Source organism: Anabas testudineus, chromosome 9 (genome assembly GCF_900324465.2).
Source record: "Anabas testudineus chromosome 9, fAnaTes1.2, whole genome shotgun sequence".
Lineage (NCBI taxonomy): Eukaryota > Metazoa > Chordata > Actinopteri > Anabantiformes > Anabantidae > Anabas > Anabas testudineus.
The window spans coordinates 24,847,740-24,863,811 of record NC_046618.1 but is presented as its reverse complement, the minus strand read 5'-3'; the positions used below and the strand labels follow the sequence as shown (position 1 = coordinate 24,863,811).

At 38.9% G+C, this 16,072-nt stretch overlaps 1 protein-coding gene across 1 annotated transcript; it reads left to right on the top strand.

The window, feature by feature from the left end:
- The first annotated feature begins 436 nt into the window (after positions 1-436).
- On the top strand, positions 437-16,042 carry LOC113150043. The gene is made up of 6 exons (XM_026342417.1): positions 437-570; positions 2,425-2,498; positions 3,949-4,063; positions 6,599-6,643; positions 8,338-8,425; positions 8,674-16,042. Exons 2-6 carry the CDS (start codon positions 2,429-2,431, stop codon positions 15,430-15,432), a joined length of 7,077 nt encoding a protein of 2,358 aa, XP_026198202.1. The 5' UTR covers positions 437-570; positions 2,425-2,428; the 3' UTR covers positions 15,433-16,042.
- Positions 16,043-16,072: the final 30 nt, after the last annotated feature.

Here is a 16,072-nt window from a genome sequence, read left to right as displayed (position 1 = left end):
GTGTACTGCATAGTCCGCCCCACTCCACTGTCCCTGGGTGATTGTCATCAAATCTCATGGCATGATCGTTCTCAGCCAGACAGCAGGGAGCTCATGTACGCTACGCTCTGCTGGGAAGGAACTGATCCGTGATTCAAATCTGTGCAAGCCCCGATTTTCCACAGACACATTCCTGCAAAGGAAAAACATCCTAAAAAGAATGACCATCTGAAACACACCAGAATACATGGTATCAGTATGAAAACGTACTCTACCTCTATGATTGTTTGATTGTTTGGAACAAGTCAACATTTAGTGAACAAAGTTTGAAATGTGAGATTTTGAGATTTCAGGAGATGTTTTTTATCAGTTCATAAAAACTGTAACAGTGTAGAGAGTTCATGAGAGTCCTTTTCAAGTCCACACTGCTACAGTCTTATAACAGCTGAGAGAAAACAAACAGACGACACGTGAGACATGTTTTACCATCAGTTTTTAAAGGAAAGTAAAAGTGAGGAGCTTCTGAAGTTCCCTTTTTTATTGTCTACATGACTTCACTTCCAGACTGCAGAGGACCTGGAACAAGTCTGGGTAAGACAAATAAGAGCAAACAAAGTAAAGGGGCTAAAATGATTTTGCATGTATTTTCTATTTGTACGTATGTTAAAGGAGCTTTCTGTGATTACAGATTATAATTAGATTTTTCTCTTATAATTTTCTTTTCTTTCATTCTATTACATTATTACATGTCTACATCCCTTCACTAACATTTGAACTTGACTTTTTTCAGTAAAATGCTTTTTTTTTCAGGATTTTAAAAGACAATGGCTTTAAAGTGCTCTGATACATGTGTTTACTTTTACTCCTGTTCTGTCATTTGAAGCAAAACCCTGAACTTAAATAATTAAAGCAGATTGCTTAAACAGAAAAGGGATCATATTTAATTTGAGTGTATGGTTGGATTCCTACTTTTTTTCAGAGCAGACGCAGTGCTGATTCTTCTCCACTTCCTTCATTCAGTCTTTATGGAGAATTGACATAGTGGATCATGTGCATAGATAATTTAACTCTAATGGGGCCACAGAAATCTTAAAATGTGCATAGATAATAAGATAAGATAAATCGTTTCACAGCAGTTGGAATTTGTCCTAATTTCTGAGGAGAAAGAATCCATAATCATTCATGTGTCACCCGCCTGGTTTCCCAGAAATCGAGAGGAAGTCAGAGGGAAATCCTGAAATTAACCCTCTAAATACACAGTTTGTCAAGTCTAACGTTAAAGTGAAGGACAATGCAGCTGCTGAACACTCCCAGCACGGCTACTGTCATTTGTACTTCACATCTCTTGAAACAGTAACACTTTTTCGATAGCACTTTGCTTTGATGTTGTTTCTTCTTGACTTAGATTTTGTTTGCTTGCCTTGTTCCTCACTTGTAAGTCGCTTTGGATAAAAGCGTCTGCTAAACGACTAAATGTAAATGTAAATGTTGTACTTGTACTGTAAACTTAATTATGTACACTCACATTGTATCTGCAACTGTTTTTATAAGAAGACCCACGTGTTTGTAAGGTCTGATAAAAAAGAGCCCAGCTGCCAGGAAATCACTGAAAAACATAAAACCTCACATCACCTGAACTGGTTTTGTCATCTTGGTTGTACATCATCTAGAAAGTTCTGCAGCTGGAAATTAATCATGTTTAATGTTCTCAGCAATGAGATGCACTGGTTATATTTATATATACTGTAAATTAGTATTGATATATACTGTAAATTAGTATTGATATACACTGTAAATTAGTATTGATATACACTGTAAATTAGTATTGATATATACTGTAAATTAGTATTGATATATACTGTAAATTAGTATTGATATACACTGTAAATTAGTATTTATATATACAGTAAATTAGTATTGATATACACTGTATATATTTATACAGTACATACAGTAGACATCTTCTAGAAATTGAAAAACATATAAAATATGATCTAATGTGTGTGTATAAAAGACACATAGCAAGTTTCCACCAATAATATTTTCTGTAAAGAACTAAAACAACAATATTTTAAGAGCCTTCAGAAACCGAGACACTGAAACCTCCGTCAGGACAGTCGGACATCAAAGGTGATGATGATCTTCTTGTTCTAACTAACAGTATTTTTAATTTTTAACAAATAATCGTTTGTAGTAATCAGCCCCAACACACAAATATAAAGTATTTGGGTGTTTGAGAATGAAATGAATTAAGATCAGATCAGTGTTAAGATCCGGGTTCTGTGGGACCAAACCAGTCCTGGTTTTTGTTTTTGTTTTTCTATAATGTTTCCTACATGTAGCTAGAAGCAACAACTCTTGTTAAGGTGAAGTGATATCGGGGAAGACTCACTGCAGTACTACTTCCATGATCAGTGGTGTTTTTGTCACTGTCATATTTTGCAGCGTGATGGCAGGTCGGGTGCAGATCTGGAGGCTCCTGATCCTCCTCAGCCTCCTCAGCCTCACTGAACCATTTGGTAAGAAACGTCTCTCATTTTAACAACTTTAAGTTCAGACTCTATTCTCTGTCTATGCAGCTGAAACCATTAACTTTCAGTCCTGGTTTGTTTACAAAGAACTGGTGTAAAATCTACATATGAGCAAGATTTAAATCAATCTACCAAACACTGGAAATAAAGGAACTTCAAGGATATCAGATCATAACTGTTAATCCAAGTGCTACAGTTATTTGTTCAGTTTCAGGTTAATTTTAAACCAGTTTTCATCACAGTCCTTCAGAGAAAAGACATTCTAATAATCAACAGACATATCGAAACCAAGGGATGTGACTAACTGTAAACGTTTTGGTGTAAAGGGAAGTGAACCAGCAGACACTGCAAAAAGAGTATAATGAAATCCTTGTCCTAAGTTGACCTTAGGACCTTTCCTGGTCCACCACGTCTGCCCATTCACCTCTAATATAATATTAAAGTCAGCCTCAATTTGGGTCCAGCCTTCACACAAACTGTCCAACCAGGAGCTTAAGTTCCTTCCTCAAGAGCATCTTATAATGTATCAGTGTTCCACAGACTTTAGGGGACTGATGTTCAAACATGTACTGCATAGTCCGCCCCACTCCACTGTCCCTGGGTGATGAGGGACAGTGGAGAGTTAATGAATAGATAATCTGTATCTATCTTTATAATCTGCAGTAATTACTGACTCCATTCAGAAAACAAACATACACAGATTGAAGTTCTGAAGGATTTAGAATGTTCCACCCCAAAATATCCAAAACAAAATGAAAATCAATTAAACAAAATCTGTCCAGAAAAAATGAGGTTTATTACAACATTCATCAGTTTGTATTTGTTGTTTGCTGTTAATGAAAATAATGATAATAAATTACTAATTCATTGGTGCTGCCTTGTGTTGCTGGAAGGATCTTACTATAGATCTGTAGATCTACAGTAGATCTAAGTTCAGACACCTCGGTTCCACTGAACAGCACCAACCATAAACTACACCCACTGTTTGCCTAATGTTTCAGTCATGGAGATGAATTCATCTGGACTCCAACAAATACAGATTATTAAACTTAATAAAGTTTATTGAATCTTGAAATAACCGATTTAGACACACTGTTCAGGAATCCCAGCACTCCAGGTATGTGCTGTGGTGGTGTTCTCCGTCTCTGGCTCCACAGCTGGTTTGTAATGAGAACTTTCAGTTTTGATCTGTATGTAACTCAGTAAGATGACGTGGACTAGAAAAGCTGAGAGACAACCCGTCTTAATTTCACTTAATTTCTTTGAAACAGTGTAAAATATGTTTATTTATCTCTCATTTCTTTAATTTTACCTTGTACAATAACAGTATGTGAGAATTAATAATGTAACAAATACCATTTAATCAACTTCACCCAAACACTGAACTGATCCTCTGAATTAAATGTAAACACTAAAAAACATTTTATTTTAATTACAGAGGTGAGAGATGATGAGTGGGAAGAGCTCAGTCCAGATATCGCAGCACTGCACCGTCTCAGAGGACTGTCTGAACACATGTTTCATGAACAGCTCCAGGACCCTTCAAACCACAGGTGATAATAATAATAATAATAATTATAATAATAATAATCATCATCATTATTACTAGTGTAACGTATTTGTTCTTTTTCTGCATAAATGACATGAGAACAGGTAAAAAATAATAATTCTCAGTTTATCTGCTGGTATTTGTACAAAGAAAAGAGAAAACATGGAAGAAGAGAAGGGCTATGACACACAATAAGGTGCTGCAAGATCTGCATCAAGCAAGAAGTTTTTCTCCAATTCCAATGTTTCTTTTTTCAATTCATGAAATAGGATTTATTTTCTAAATGTCTATTTTTGTAATACTCACTTTGGCAACAAGAGTGCATCACTACACCATGTTTTAAATAGGACTTAATACCTTCATGTTTTCCTTGAGTTGAGTTTCAGATTCTCAGCTCATTCTAAACATTCTTTATTTTGGCTAAAAATGGAACAACCTGAGTTTTATTTGATTACTGTTGTTGTTAACTAACTAGTTGTTGATGTTAGATTTATACGGTGTGATTTGTGATGAGGTTCTATGACTCCTAACAACATCATGTTAACTTAACCATTGTGACTGAGGTTCCTGTGTTGATTTGTGTCTGTGCATTTAAAATTGTGTAGAAATTTGTTGGTACCCTTCCTTTAAAAACAGAAAACCCAGACTGTTCACTAAAACACCTGGAAACTGACAAAAGCAATAATAAATAGAAATACAACAAATTATAAATCAGACATTGCTTTTGAGATGTAGTTCAACAGAAGCATTTCTAAAAACAAATGTTTTGACAAAAATGATGGTACCTTAACTTAACATTTTGTTACATAATCATTTCAGGCAATCTAATGACTTCTGTACTTCTCAGTGAGACTTCTGCACCTGTCAACAGGTATTTTGGTCGACTCCTAAAAAGCAAACTGCTCCATCTGTCTCAGGTTTGAAGGATACCTTCTCCAGGCTGCATGTTTCAGCTCTTTCCACAGATGTTCAATGTGATTTAGATCAGGACTCATAGAAAGCCACTTCAGAATAGTCCAGTTATTTGTTCTTAGTCATTTTTGGGTGTTTTCATCTGTGTTTGGTTTCTATCCTGTTAGAGGACCATGACCTGGGACACTTCGCAGCACATTTTGTCCAGAATTCTCTGACGGTTTTGAGATTTCATTAAACCCTGCTCAGATTCAAGACATCATGTGCCAGATAGAGCAAAGCAGCCCCAGAAGATTACTGAACCTCTTCTATGATTTACAGTACTTACAGTGTTCTTTTCTTTGGATGCTTCATTTTGGAATCTGTGATCATAGAGCTGAGTCTCATCTGTCCAAAGGACGTTCTCCTAGAACCTTTGTGGTTTGTCAGTTTTCTCGCTCTTTATGATTTTTTTCATCAGTGTAGTCCTCCTCAGTCGTCTTCCATTAAGTCCACTTTGGCTCCAAAAGTGACTGATGGTGTGATCTGACTCTGACCTTGGATTTCACCTCTAATCTCTTTTTGTTCTGTTCTGGGTTCTTTAGTTACCATTTGTATTATCCTTCTCTTCAGCTTGTCATCTATTTTCCTCTTGCAGTCATGTCCAGGGAGGTTGGCTACAGTCCCATGAACCTTAAACATCTGAATAATATGTGCAACTGTAGTCACAGTCACATCAAGCTGCTTGGAGACGGTCTTAGAGTCTTTACCTTCAACATGTTTGTCTATTATTTTTATTTCTAATCTCTTGCGACAACCCTCTCTTTAGTTTTCTGTGATCCATGTTCAGTGTGGTACACACCATAATACCAGCACAGTGACCACTTTTCACCTTTAAATAGTGGGACTGATTCCAAGTGTGAAGAAACGTGATGTTGAGTACAGGACACACTTTATTTCAACATATTTAAGTAATGTCTGATTTTCATGGGTTCATTTTTAGCAGATTTTATTTATTTTTACTTTTGTCAGTTTCAACTTATTTCGCTGACCTTTGTGGGTTTAATGGAAGGAAACCAACAATTTTGTCCCCAAATGTATGAAGCTACAAGGTCTTTCCTGTGGTTTTGATGTATATACGGTATGGAGATTTTGAAAATTGACAATAATGTAAAATACGATATGTAAGATAAAAGTAGTTAAATGTAGCCAAATTATGCTGCTGGCTTTACTAAAATATTGCTGACAGTACTTTATGTTTTATGGAATAACATACAATTTTATTTAGTAACTATTATCATTATTTAATATATTTAAGCAGTTACATCCTCAGTAAACGTAGTTGTAATTACACTGTTTACATTATAAAAATTTTCTGTTGGGGTTTATGAGCTCTGAGCCGTGTAAGAGCTGCAACAATTAACTTAAATTCATATTTATTCACTACATGAACATGTTGAAACATTTTAAATTCAAAACAATTTGAATGTATTTTGATGAACAACTATTTCTACACCACATGAAAGACATCAGTCAGTTGTAAATCAGTTTCTTTATACCAAAAATGCACATCCTGATATATCAAGTGTGAATAACTGCTACTCACTTGGTTAGTTAAGCGTTTGACTGATGATGTATTTTGTCTCAGGAACACTTCCATGCATGGAGCCAGAATTCAGAGATCCAGTAAAAGGTAAGAAGATGTTTATTCTACATTCATATGCTTCACACGATGCACTTTGACAGTTTGGAGTTAAGGCTCTTTTTTGCTGTCTTTTACAGTCAAGGGTGGAAACTTGCTGTCTTATATATTTAAGACAATCAAGATAAGTTGTGTTACAGGAACAATCTGGATTTGTTGACTGGAAAGGCAGCCCTTGCATTTTATACACTGTGCCTGTGTCACTGACTGGAACGCCTTTAGCTTAGCATTCTCTGTGGTATCGTTTCAATAAGCTTCTGCAATGTCCCAAAATTTATTTCAGTCCAGAGTTGCATTCATTTTTCACCAAGATCTTTTATTGATGATGGGAGAGTTGGACCATTGCTCAAAGTCTTCTCCAGCACATCCCAAAGTTTCTCAATAGAATTAAGGTCTGGACTCTGTGGTGGCCAACCTATAAAAAAATGATGGTTCATGCTCCCATAACAACTCTCTAACAGTTTGAGCCCGATGAATCTTGACATAGTCATCTTGGAATATGCGTATAAGTAATATAAGTGGCATCAGGGAAAGAAAATAATCTCCTGATGGAATAACCTGATCATTCAGTACATTCAGGTAGTCAGCTGACGTCATTCTTCGGACACATAACGTTGCAGAATCTAGACCAGACCAAGTAGAATAGAACTGCCCCCACAAACTTGTACAGTAGACACTAGGCATGATGGGTGCATCACTTCACCTCCTCTCTTCTGGGGTAAATCAGGGGTAAATCTGTACTCATCAGACCACATTGGACTGTTCTTAACCTAGTTTTAGTAGTTTCATTAATCTCCTTAGATGTGTTCTTTGCTCGATTCATGTCAATAATTTGACTCTTCTGAAACAGAATAAAGTCTTGTTTACGTCCACAGGATGTGTCTTCAGACATGGTTGTTTAAGAAATGAGAAGCTACTCAATGCTTCAGTTAGAGTTAAGCTGAAAAATAATCATTCATGCAGTAATTATCTAGTGGTAGGCTCTTACCTATTTACTACAGTTAATCCATGCTGTAGGGGGTGGCTGTGGCTCAATAGGTAGAGCAGTTGTCTGCCAATCCACAGGATTGGTGGTTCAATTCCTGCTGCCACGTCACATGCCAAAGTGTCCATGGGCAAGATACTGAACCCCAACTTGCCCGCAGCGAGTCAGATCAGCTGCATAGCAGCTCTGCCATCGGTGTGTGAATGGGTGAATGAGACGCAACGTAAACGCTTTGAGTACCAGCTAGGTAGAAAAGCACTATATAAGTGCAGAACATTTACCATTTAGTCTTAAGATGGTGGGAGGGAGCTGGAGTATCCGGAGAAAACCCGCACAGACACAGGTGGATATATTTAAACTCCACTCAAAGAGGCACCCAGCTTTCTGTCTTATGTAGAAAATGCTACAGTTCCTTTTTTTAGGTTATTATACACTAATGAAAATCATTATGACCTTTAATTTTTAGTTTCTCTACAGTTACATGACACAGATTTGTCATTAGTCTGGGTTATAATCTGCTAATATAAACAGTACACCAGCTATGATATTTGTGTATTCGGACAATAATAATATTTTATTTTTTATTAATTTATTCAGTTTTCATTATCAAAGTGGAGGTTAGGTTATCATGAGGTTTTATTAATGCTGTATTAATTGATGTGTACTCATCTATGACACAAACAGATTTATCTTGTTTCAGGGTGGATATTGACCAAAACCCAATGAGTTTGCAGGATTCCTTGCAGGAGTGTGAGAACTTCACAGCTTGTGTTGTTCAGATAGAACAGGTTGGTGGATTTAAAAGGTGTTAAAGAAAACTGGACTCACCCATATGAATCTACTTCTTAAAAGGGTCTATATTTCACATTACACAGAATGAAATTACAACACCAAGAATTTAAGTTGTACATTTACTGTATATGGGACTGTTGTATATTTGACAGACATGCTCCAACAGTGTATGATATTGTAATCCAAATCTAAGTTATACCTTCTCCTGTTTTAGTAAGGTGACTGTATTTTTAATTATTTTCAGGACTTTGACAGCTTCTTGGCAGCTGTTGATGAACATAAGATCCAAGATCGGCTGCTAAGTGCTTCAGAGATCTCTCACAGCTACAGTCAAAAACTTCTGGTCATGACTGACACAGAAAAATCAACGACTGACACAGTTCAACATGAATACAGTCTGGATCCTCATTACTCAGTGATAGTCAGCAAAGAGTGCCTGTACAACACATCTTGTCTGCCAGAAGCCGACAGCTACACTGTGGTGAAAATCTTTGGGAAGGTTTCAGCAGATGGACAAACTGTGTCCGGTCTCTCTGCTTCATCACTCGCAGAGCTGATGCTAAAACCGTCACTTGAAGCAGCTCCAGTCTTCTCCCTTCATGGAAACACAACCACAGACTTCCAACATAACTTCATGAGGGTTTTGGTGGTGCGAGGAGTCAAAGCAGTCTTAGAAACAAACCAGGAGAATCTCCAGATTTACCAGGTCCTGGATGGACCTGACTCCGTTTCCAAATATCAAATTCCACAAAGACCAGTTGATCACAGCACACAGTACGACCACCAGCAGATCATCATTATGGAAGACGACCCTGTGGTCAGAAAAGCTGCCACTTATCTTTATGAAAAACATCCACTGGTTAGTTCTGTCTATGTCCTTGATGAAAACCGAAGACTAAAACTGATCCAGGGGGACTCTGTCCCTCTGTCAGAGAACAGCAGACTGGTGCTGGTAGGACATGGAGGAGAAATCTCAGGAGAGATGAGACTGGCCAGATACAGAGCAGAAGAAGTAGCTCAAATCATTCAAAGGACCAACAGGATCAGTGATACCATCAAAACAACCAGTGTGGTGGCCTGTGAGGTTGGATCAGATAAGTACTTTGTTGAATCCCTGCTCAGAGAGCTCCGTGACACCGCTCACATCGAGACAGAGCTGCACCTGAGGAACACAGTGATTCAGGTGAGACACACAGGACAGAAAATCACACAAGACATGTCCACAGACGGACTGAAGTGGAGACACAAAGATGACAGCAAGAAAGTGGTGGCAGTCCTGGACAGAAACGGACATGTAATTATTAGAAAGGACCCTGGCAGTAGAGGAGAAGCAGTTTTTACCAATGAAAGAAACTTTCTAATTAATCAAAAAACAAACAAACGTTTTCTGACCTACAGAAACAGCTGGCCCAGTGAGCCGAGGAGATTTATTGACACCGAAATTTTTAGGAATATGCCAGAAAGATTAGAGCAAATCAAATCTTTAGAGGGTCTGTCGTGGGCACTGTTTCACTCAGACCTACAAACTCCAGAGAAAATCCACATCAACAACCCAGAACAAATAAAAGAACAGTATGTGATTGGAGAAACAGAACACAACAACATTAAAAAGATATTCAGTGACACACAAAAAAAGGTGACTAGTATTGATGTAAACAAAAAACCAAAGGAGGGAATAGACAGCATTCCATGGATAGAAAAGGATGGGGATTTAAAAAACATTCTTTCTAATTGTTATGAGATTAAATCAGGAAAGGACATTAGAAACATCATTCGTCATTATGCAAAGAATGGAGAAAAGAAGCCCACGTACCTGATGGTCAATGACTGGATTTATGTAGTTGATCCTCAAAACTTATATGTGTATTCAGTGGGAAAGAAACTGAACAACAACCAAAAAGGAAATGAGGACAAAATTAAAAAAGTTAAAGAAGCTATTTTTGAGCAGATAGGCAAAGAAAAATACCCAGAAATCAGAGCCAATATCCAGGATAGAGAGAGCTATGTTAGGTATGTGAAAGATATTTTTCTGGGAGAACCCACCACGACCCAATCACTGTCCACTGAGGCCTGGTACACCACATATTTCACTGCATCAGTTATTTCTGAATCTGCTAGAAATTTCCGCACATTTCCACTGACTCTTATGGCCCTGGATATGGTCGACAGCTCAAACAACAACATCAGAGAGAGAGGACTGAATTTCTTTTTTGAAAATCATCCAATGGCAGCAGGAAACAGTTGGATCGACCCAAGCAGGCGTGGATTTACTGGCTCAGCAACACCTAAGGATTCCAGTAAACTGAAAAATGTCCAACCCAGAAGTGAAGGACAGTTAATGCAGGACCTTGAAAAGGTTGTAAGACTAGAATCTGACATGTTCTTAAAGTGGAAACAATATGTACAAAATGTAGAAGATAAGATGGTGAATATCGCAGAACAGTATCAGTTATTTGAGAGAAATTCTGATGCAGAACAAACCTTCTTAAAGGACTTTACTACTTTCAGAGAAAAGATTGAGCAACATGTCAGCAATTTAACTCCCTCTGAGGATCATGGACAACCTCCATCATCTGGACGACTGGGAGGTTATGACGATGGCTATGTTACATTGCAAGATCTGAATTCAGCCTCAGACTTGGAGAATTCCTTCAAACACGAATCATATTTTTCCAGAGCATCTTCATCATTTGCTGAACAAATTCACAGCAACCTGCAGAAGAAATTTGGTGACAGTCTCGGAAGGCTGCAGCTTAAAGAGGGCAGTGCCAGATTAGAAGATGGACAGTTCATTTGTCAGCTTGTGCATGAAGGCCCTGATTCTAAACCGGTTGAATTCAGAATTGATTTATCTCCAGAGAGTCAATACTACACTGAAAAGATGTTGAACGGCATTGAGACAGCAGTTAATAACATGGAGATTCACAGCTCACAGTCCTCCCATCAGGTCCTAGAGCACATTGGAAGTACTGTTGGCACGCTGGGTCTCATGCTGGGAATGAAAGGAGCTGTTGATGCTTTTGAACGTGGTGACATCAAAAATGGTGTGGTGGGAGCTTTGCAGACAGCTCATGGAGTTACATCTATGACAACATCTGTTATTGCAAAGCAGGCTCTGTCCTCAGAGATAAGAGTCGCCAGAGCTGCATCAACAATCATGAGAAGTCCTGCAATGAAGGGTGTTATGACAGCTATACCAATAGTGGGAATTGGGTTTGGGATATACAATTTAGAAGAAGATTTAAAGAGAGGTGACACACTGGGATACGTTGATGCTGCCTTTGATGGTGCTATGATTGCTTTGGATGTAGTTGAAATTGCTCAGCCTGAACTGGCGCCATTTCTAGTCCCTATAAACCTGGCTCTATCAACAATCCGGATGGTCACTGATGACGTTTATATGGGCATCCAGAATGAACTAAACAGCCTTCCAAAGGACGCAGGTGTGCTGGAAAAAATTGGAGCTGTTTTTGTTGGCTTTGACAAGGGGATTTACCATTTTGGAATTCATGTTGCAAGTTTTTTTTATAATTGGCGTTATGATGAAATTGAGGAGGGTCGCAGACTTGTTGAACAGATTTCAGACCATAACAAATATTACACAGTTACAAAAGAACAGGATGGAACAACTGCCATTGATTTTAATATTGGTGAATCTTCTTGGAATGGAGGAGGTATTCACTTCAGCCTCGCTGATCAGGGTCTGTCTCAGTTCTGTTTGGATTATTTTGTATCAAGTGATGAGAGTTTTGGGAAGAAGTGTTGGGACATTGATACAAAAGGAAGCAAAGATATCATTCTTGGCCTGGGAGAGTCTCATCAGTTAGAGTATAAGTCATTAGAGACAAAAATATTCCTTTTCATACCAGTCGGCTCTGTAAATATGGTTTCAGGTTATAAAGCTGTTTCCAATTCAAGATATGGGATATACAAGGGAAACAGAGAGTCGAATCGTTTCTTTGCAGTTCAGAAAGCAGAAGAAAAGCAAACGATTGAAGTCATGTTAAGTTACTATTATGAGCTTTATGGTGAACCAGGTGATGACATATTCTTCCTCGGGCCACAGAAAAGTTACGTTGAAGGATCTGGTGGTAAAGACACATACATCATTCCTGAAAACGGAGGGAAAACAATCATCAACAACTATGATCCTTCCAAAGCACTGGACACTCTTCATTTCGCTGTTGATTACAGCCACATTTCTGTGTCCAAATCTGGACATGATGTTGTGTTGATGTATGAGCACAGTCACACTGTGACCATACAGAACTGGTTTTCAGGGGAATCATATCGTCACATGACCATGATGTCAGGAGACGGAGTCTTGTTTGAGATTTCCTCCACTGTGGTTTCTTCTGTTCAGCTAGTGGCCAAAGGAATTAACAAGATGTTTCAGACACATGGTCAAACTGTGGACACATCACAGACACTTTTACGTACAGTTACAAACATCTTTGGATCCCAGTATGATGATGTCCTCATTGGAAATGCAGAGAACAATCTGATAGATGGTGGTGGAGGTCGAGATCGTTTGAAGGGTGGTGAAGGAGAAGACATGTACGTGGTTAAAGACAGTAAACAGTCTTCAGTGCTGATTGAAAATTACTCCACAGATAACAAAACAGACCTGGTGATAATAGAAGCAGATCTTCATACATTTAACGTCAGTGTACAAGGGAACAATGTTATTCTGAATGCTTTGAATACAGGTGTCCGTGTGACTTTAGTGAACTGGTTCCAATCACCGGCAGACAGACACCTACTTGTTCTAACAAAGGATCTGATCACTTTCACAATCTCTGACCACAAAGCTGACTGCCTGCAGAGTGACCCGTTCAACAAGTGCATAAAAAGTCTCAGCATTGACTACAACAACTCCCAATCTCGTCTGGTGGTGGACCTTCAACAGGACGAGGCTTTCAACAGCGTGACTGAGGTTCGTGGGTCAAAGTTTGATGATGTCATCAGAGGGAACAAAGAAAATAATGTTCTTGTCCCAGGAAGCGGAAATGATTTCACTGAGGGCAGAGGAGGAGAGGACTGGTACGTTATCACACCAGGCCAAGGAGTGAAAACCATCAACAATCAATCACCAGATCGAGCCTTGGACATTCTGTTCCTGAAAGAGCAATATCAGAACATAACATGCAGGTGTGAAGGAAAGAATCTCATCATAATGGTGAACGGCAAAACAAATGTCATTTTACAGAACTGGTTTGTTTCAGAGAATTATCAGCACCTACAGATCAGGACCAGTGATGGAATAACAGCTCAACTGATGTCCAATGTCACCAGCTGCAGCAGGTCTTTAATGTTGCCCTTAATTGTTGATTACAGGAACCAGAAACCTGAACCCCTTCAATCACTCCAAACACATCTTTATGTAGGAAAACAAACTCAGTGTTTCACGTATAGAAGTAAGAATTCAGAGGACAGAGAGCTTTGCCATCTCAAAGGTAAAGTGATGATGATGGACGATAAAAAGTCAGTGAAAGAAATTTATGGCTCCTCAGGTTTTGACATCATGGTTGGAAACAGCAATGACAATTTGCTCGATCCCTTCACTGGAGGTGCACTGATGTTTGGGGGTGAAGGAAAAGACACTTATATAATCCAACATGGATATGGAGACAACATCATGATCGATAACTATGCAGAAGATCAGAAAACTGACACTGTGTTGGTTGACATGGACTTCCTCGATGGCAGCCAAATGACACTGGACTCAGAGTCAGGAGGAGACCTGAATGTGATGATCACATCAAAAGGGGAACAATTTAAACTCCGTCTGCTCAACTACAACGATGGTTTTCAACATCAGCACCTGGAATTTCAGACTTCTGATGGGGTGCATTTTAAACTGATTAAGCTAAACTCAACTGGAGATGTCTCGGTCTTTCAGGTTGAAGCTTTCAAAGTGACTCTGAAACAATCACAGGTTGACTGTCGTTTGGACCTAACCTCTCACAGAAATCTGTCAAAGGTCCATACAGTGCAGGGCTGTCGTTCCCAGTCCAACAACTTACTGGGAAATGATCGAGACAACGCTCTAATCGGTGGGTGGAAGGACGACGCTTTGGAAGGAGGAGAAGGAAATGACACACTGATTGGAGGACATGGAGCCGACATCCTGATTGGTGGTTTGGGGGACGATACCCTTCATGGAGAGGATGGAAACGACACTATGATGGGAAACTCTGGCAGTGACATCTTTCTTCCTGGACCAGGAGCTGATCTAGTGGACGGAGGGCCTGGCAGAGATACTGTTCTGTACCGGGGTGATCATGAGAAGGGTAAAGGGGTTTACGTGAACCTGTTAACTGGACAAGGCCGCTTCGCTGACGCTGAGGGGGACGTGTTGAAGGACGTGGAAACTGTGATCGGCACCATCTACTCTGACGTCTTGGTGTCTGGTTATGAAAGTGCTCTTCTCAAAGGTTCCGATGGAAACGACATCTTGGTGTCCACTGGTGGAGATTACCTGGTCGGGGATGATGGACGTGACATTTACATGTTGGGTTTCCACCACGGCTCGGTCACCGTTAACAACTGTGCAAAGGACAATGTCACAGATGTTTTGTACTTCAGCTCACAGTCATCCCCAATATTCGACTGCCATGTTGCCTCTGACACAGTTCGCCTGAGTTTCTTTGGAATTAACCAAACTGCTGTTAACGTTGTACTGGATGGATGGGTCAGTGATGATGATGAATGTGGCCATTTGGTGGTGGTCTTCAGAGATAAAGTATTTTCAGTGGACATGCTGCTGCAGGAGTGTGAGCAGAGACGACAGTACTGGTCTTGGTCATTTGTCACAACTGTTGTTGTCTGCTTCAGTGTTGTCTTCTTCCTCTGTGCTGTCACAGTGACACTGTGTGAAAAATCTAGAAAAGCTCGACAACAAAAGGTTCAGAGGCAAAAAGAGACAAATGTTGATGCAGAGTCAGTTTCTTTGTCAGCTGATATAATGTGTCATAATGAGTGCTGCAAATTAAATCTGTGAACTGACTATAGCTACATTTCATTTATATTACAGTTCATCTTCCATTGATTGTTGCTTTAATTCATATTCTACATACTATAAAACATTTGTTTGTTTCTAGTTAAGGGCATGGTGTCTGAAGAGGATCACACTTACAGACAGAACATTCCCCTTATTATCCATTATGTAATTATACAAGTGTAACACATGGCATGAAGTAAACATGGGTTCCTACAAAGTCACCAGTAAACAAGTTGCTGATACAAAATTGTATGAACTGGAATTGACAGAAGTCAATCAGCAAAGCAATTAAACCTTGTTATCAGCCATTGTTCCATCTTAACATCTCACAACAACAGGAGTCTGTCTGTGCACCTGCTGCAGAGTTACGTTAAATGTGATCCGGTCCTAGATCCCATACCTGCAGAACCTGTGATCAAGGAATGAAAGTGGTTTCGTTCATTGAATAATGAGTGGTTTTGTTTTACTTTAAATGTTTCAGATATTTTCAGTGTACATCATTTAACCATTAGTGTATTCAGATGTGTTGTTACATTTAGAGCATGCTAATCATTTTAAAACTCCTGTACTACTTATTCCTGCAATTAAAGTCAATTATATGATTTGTGTTTTTTAAAAACTTTTAAAAAGACTTTTAAGA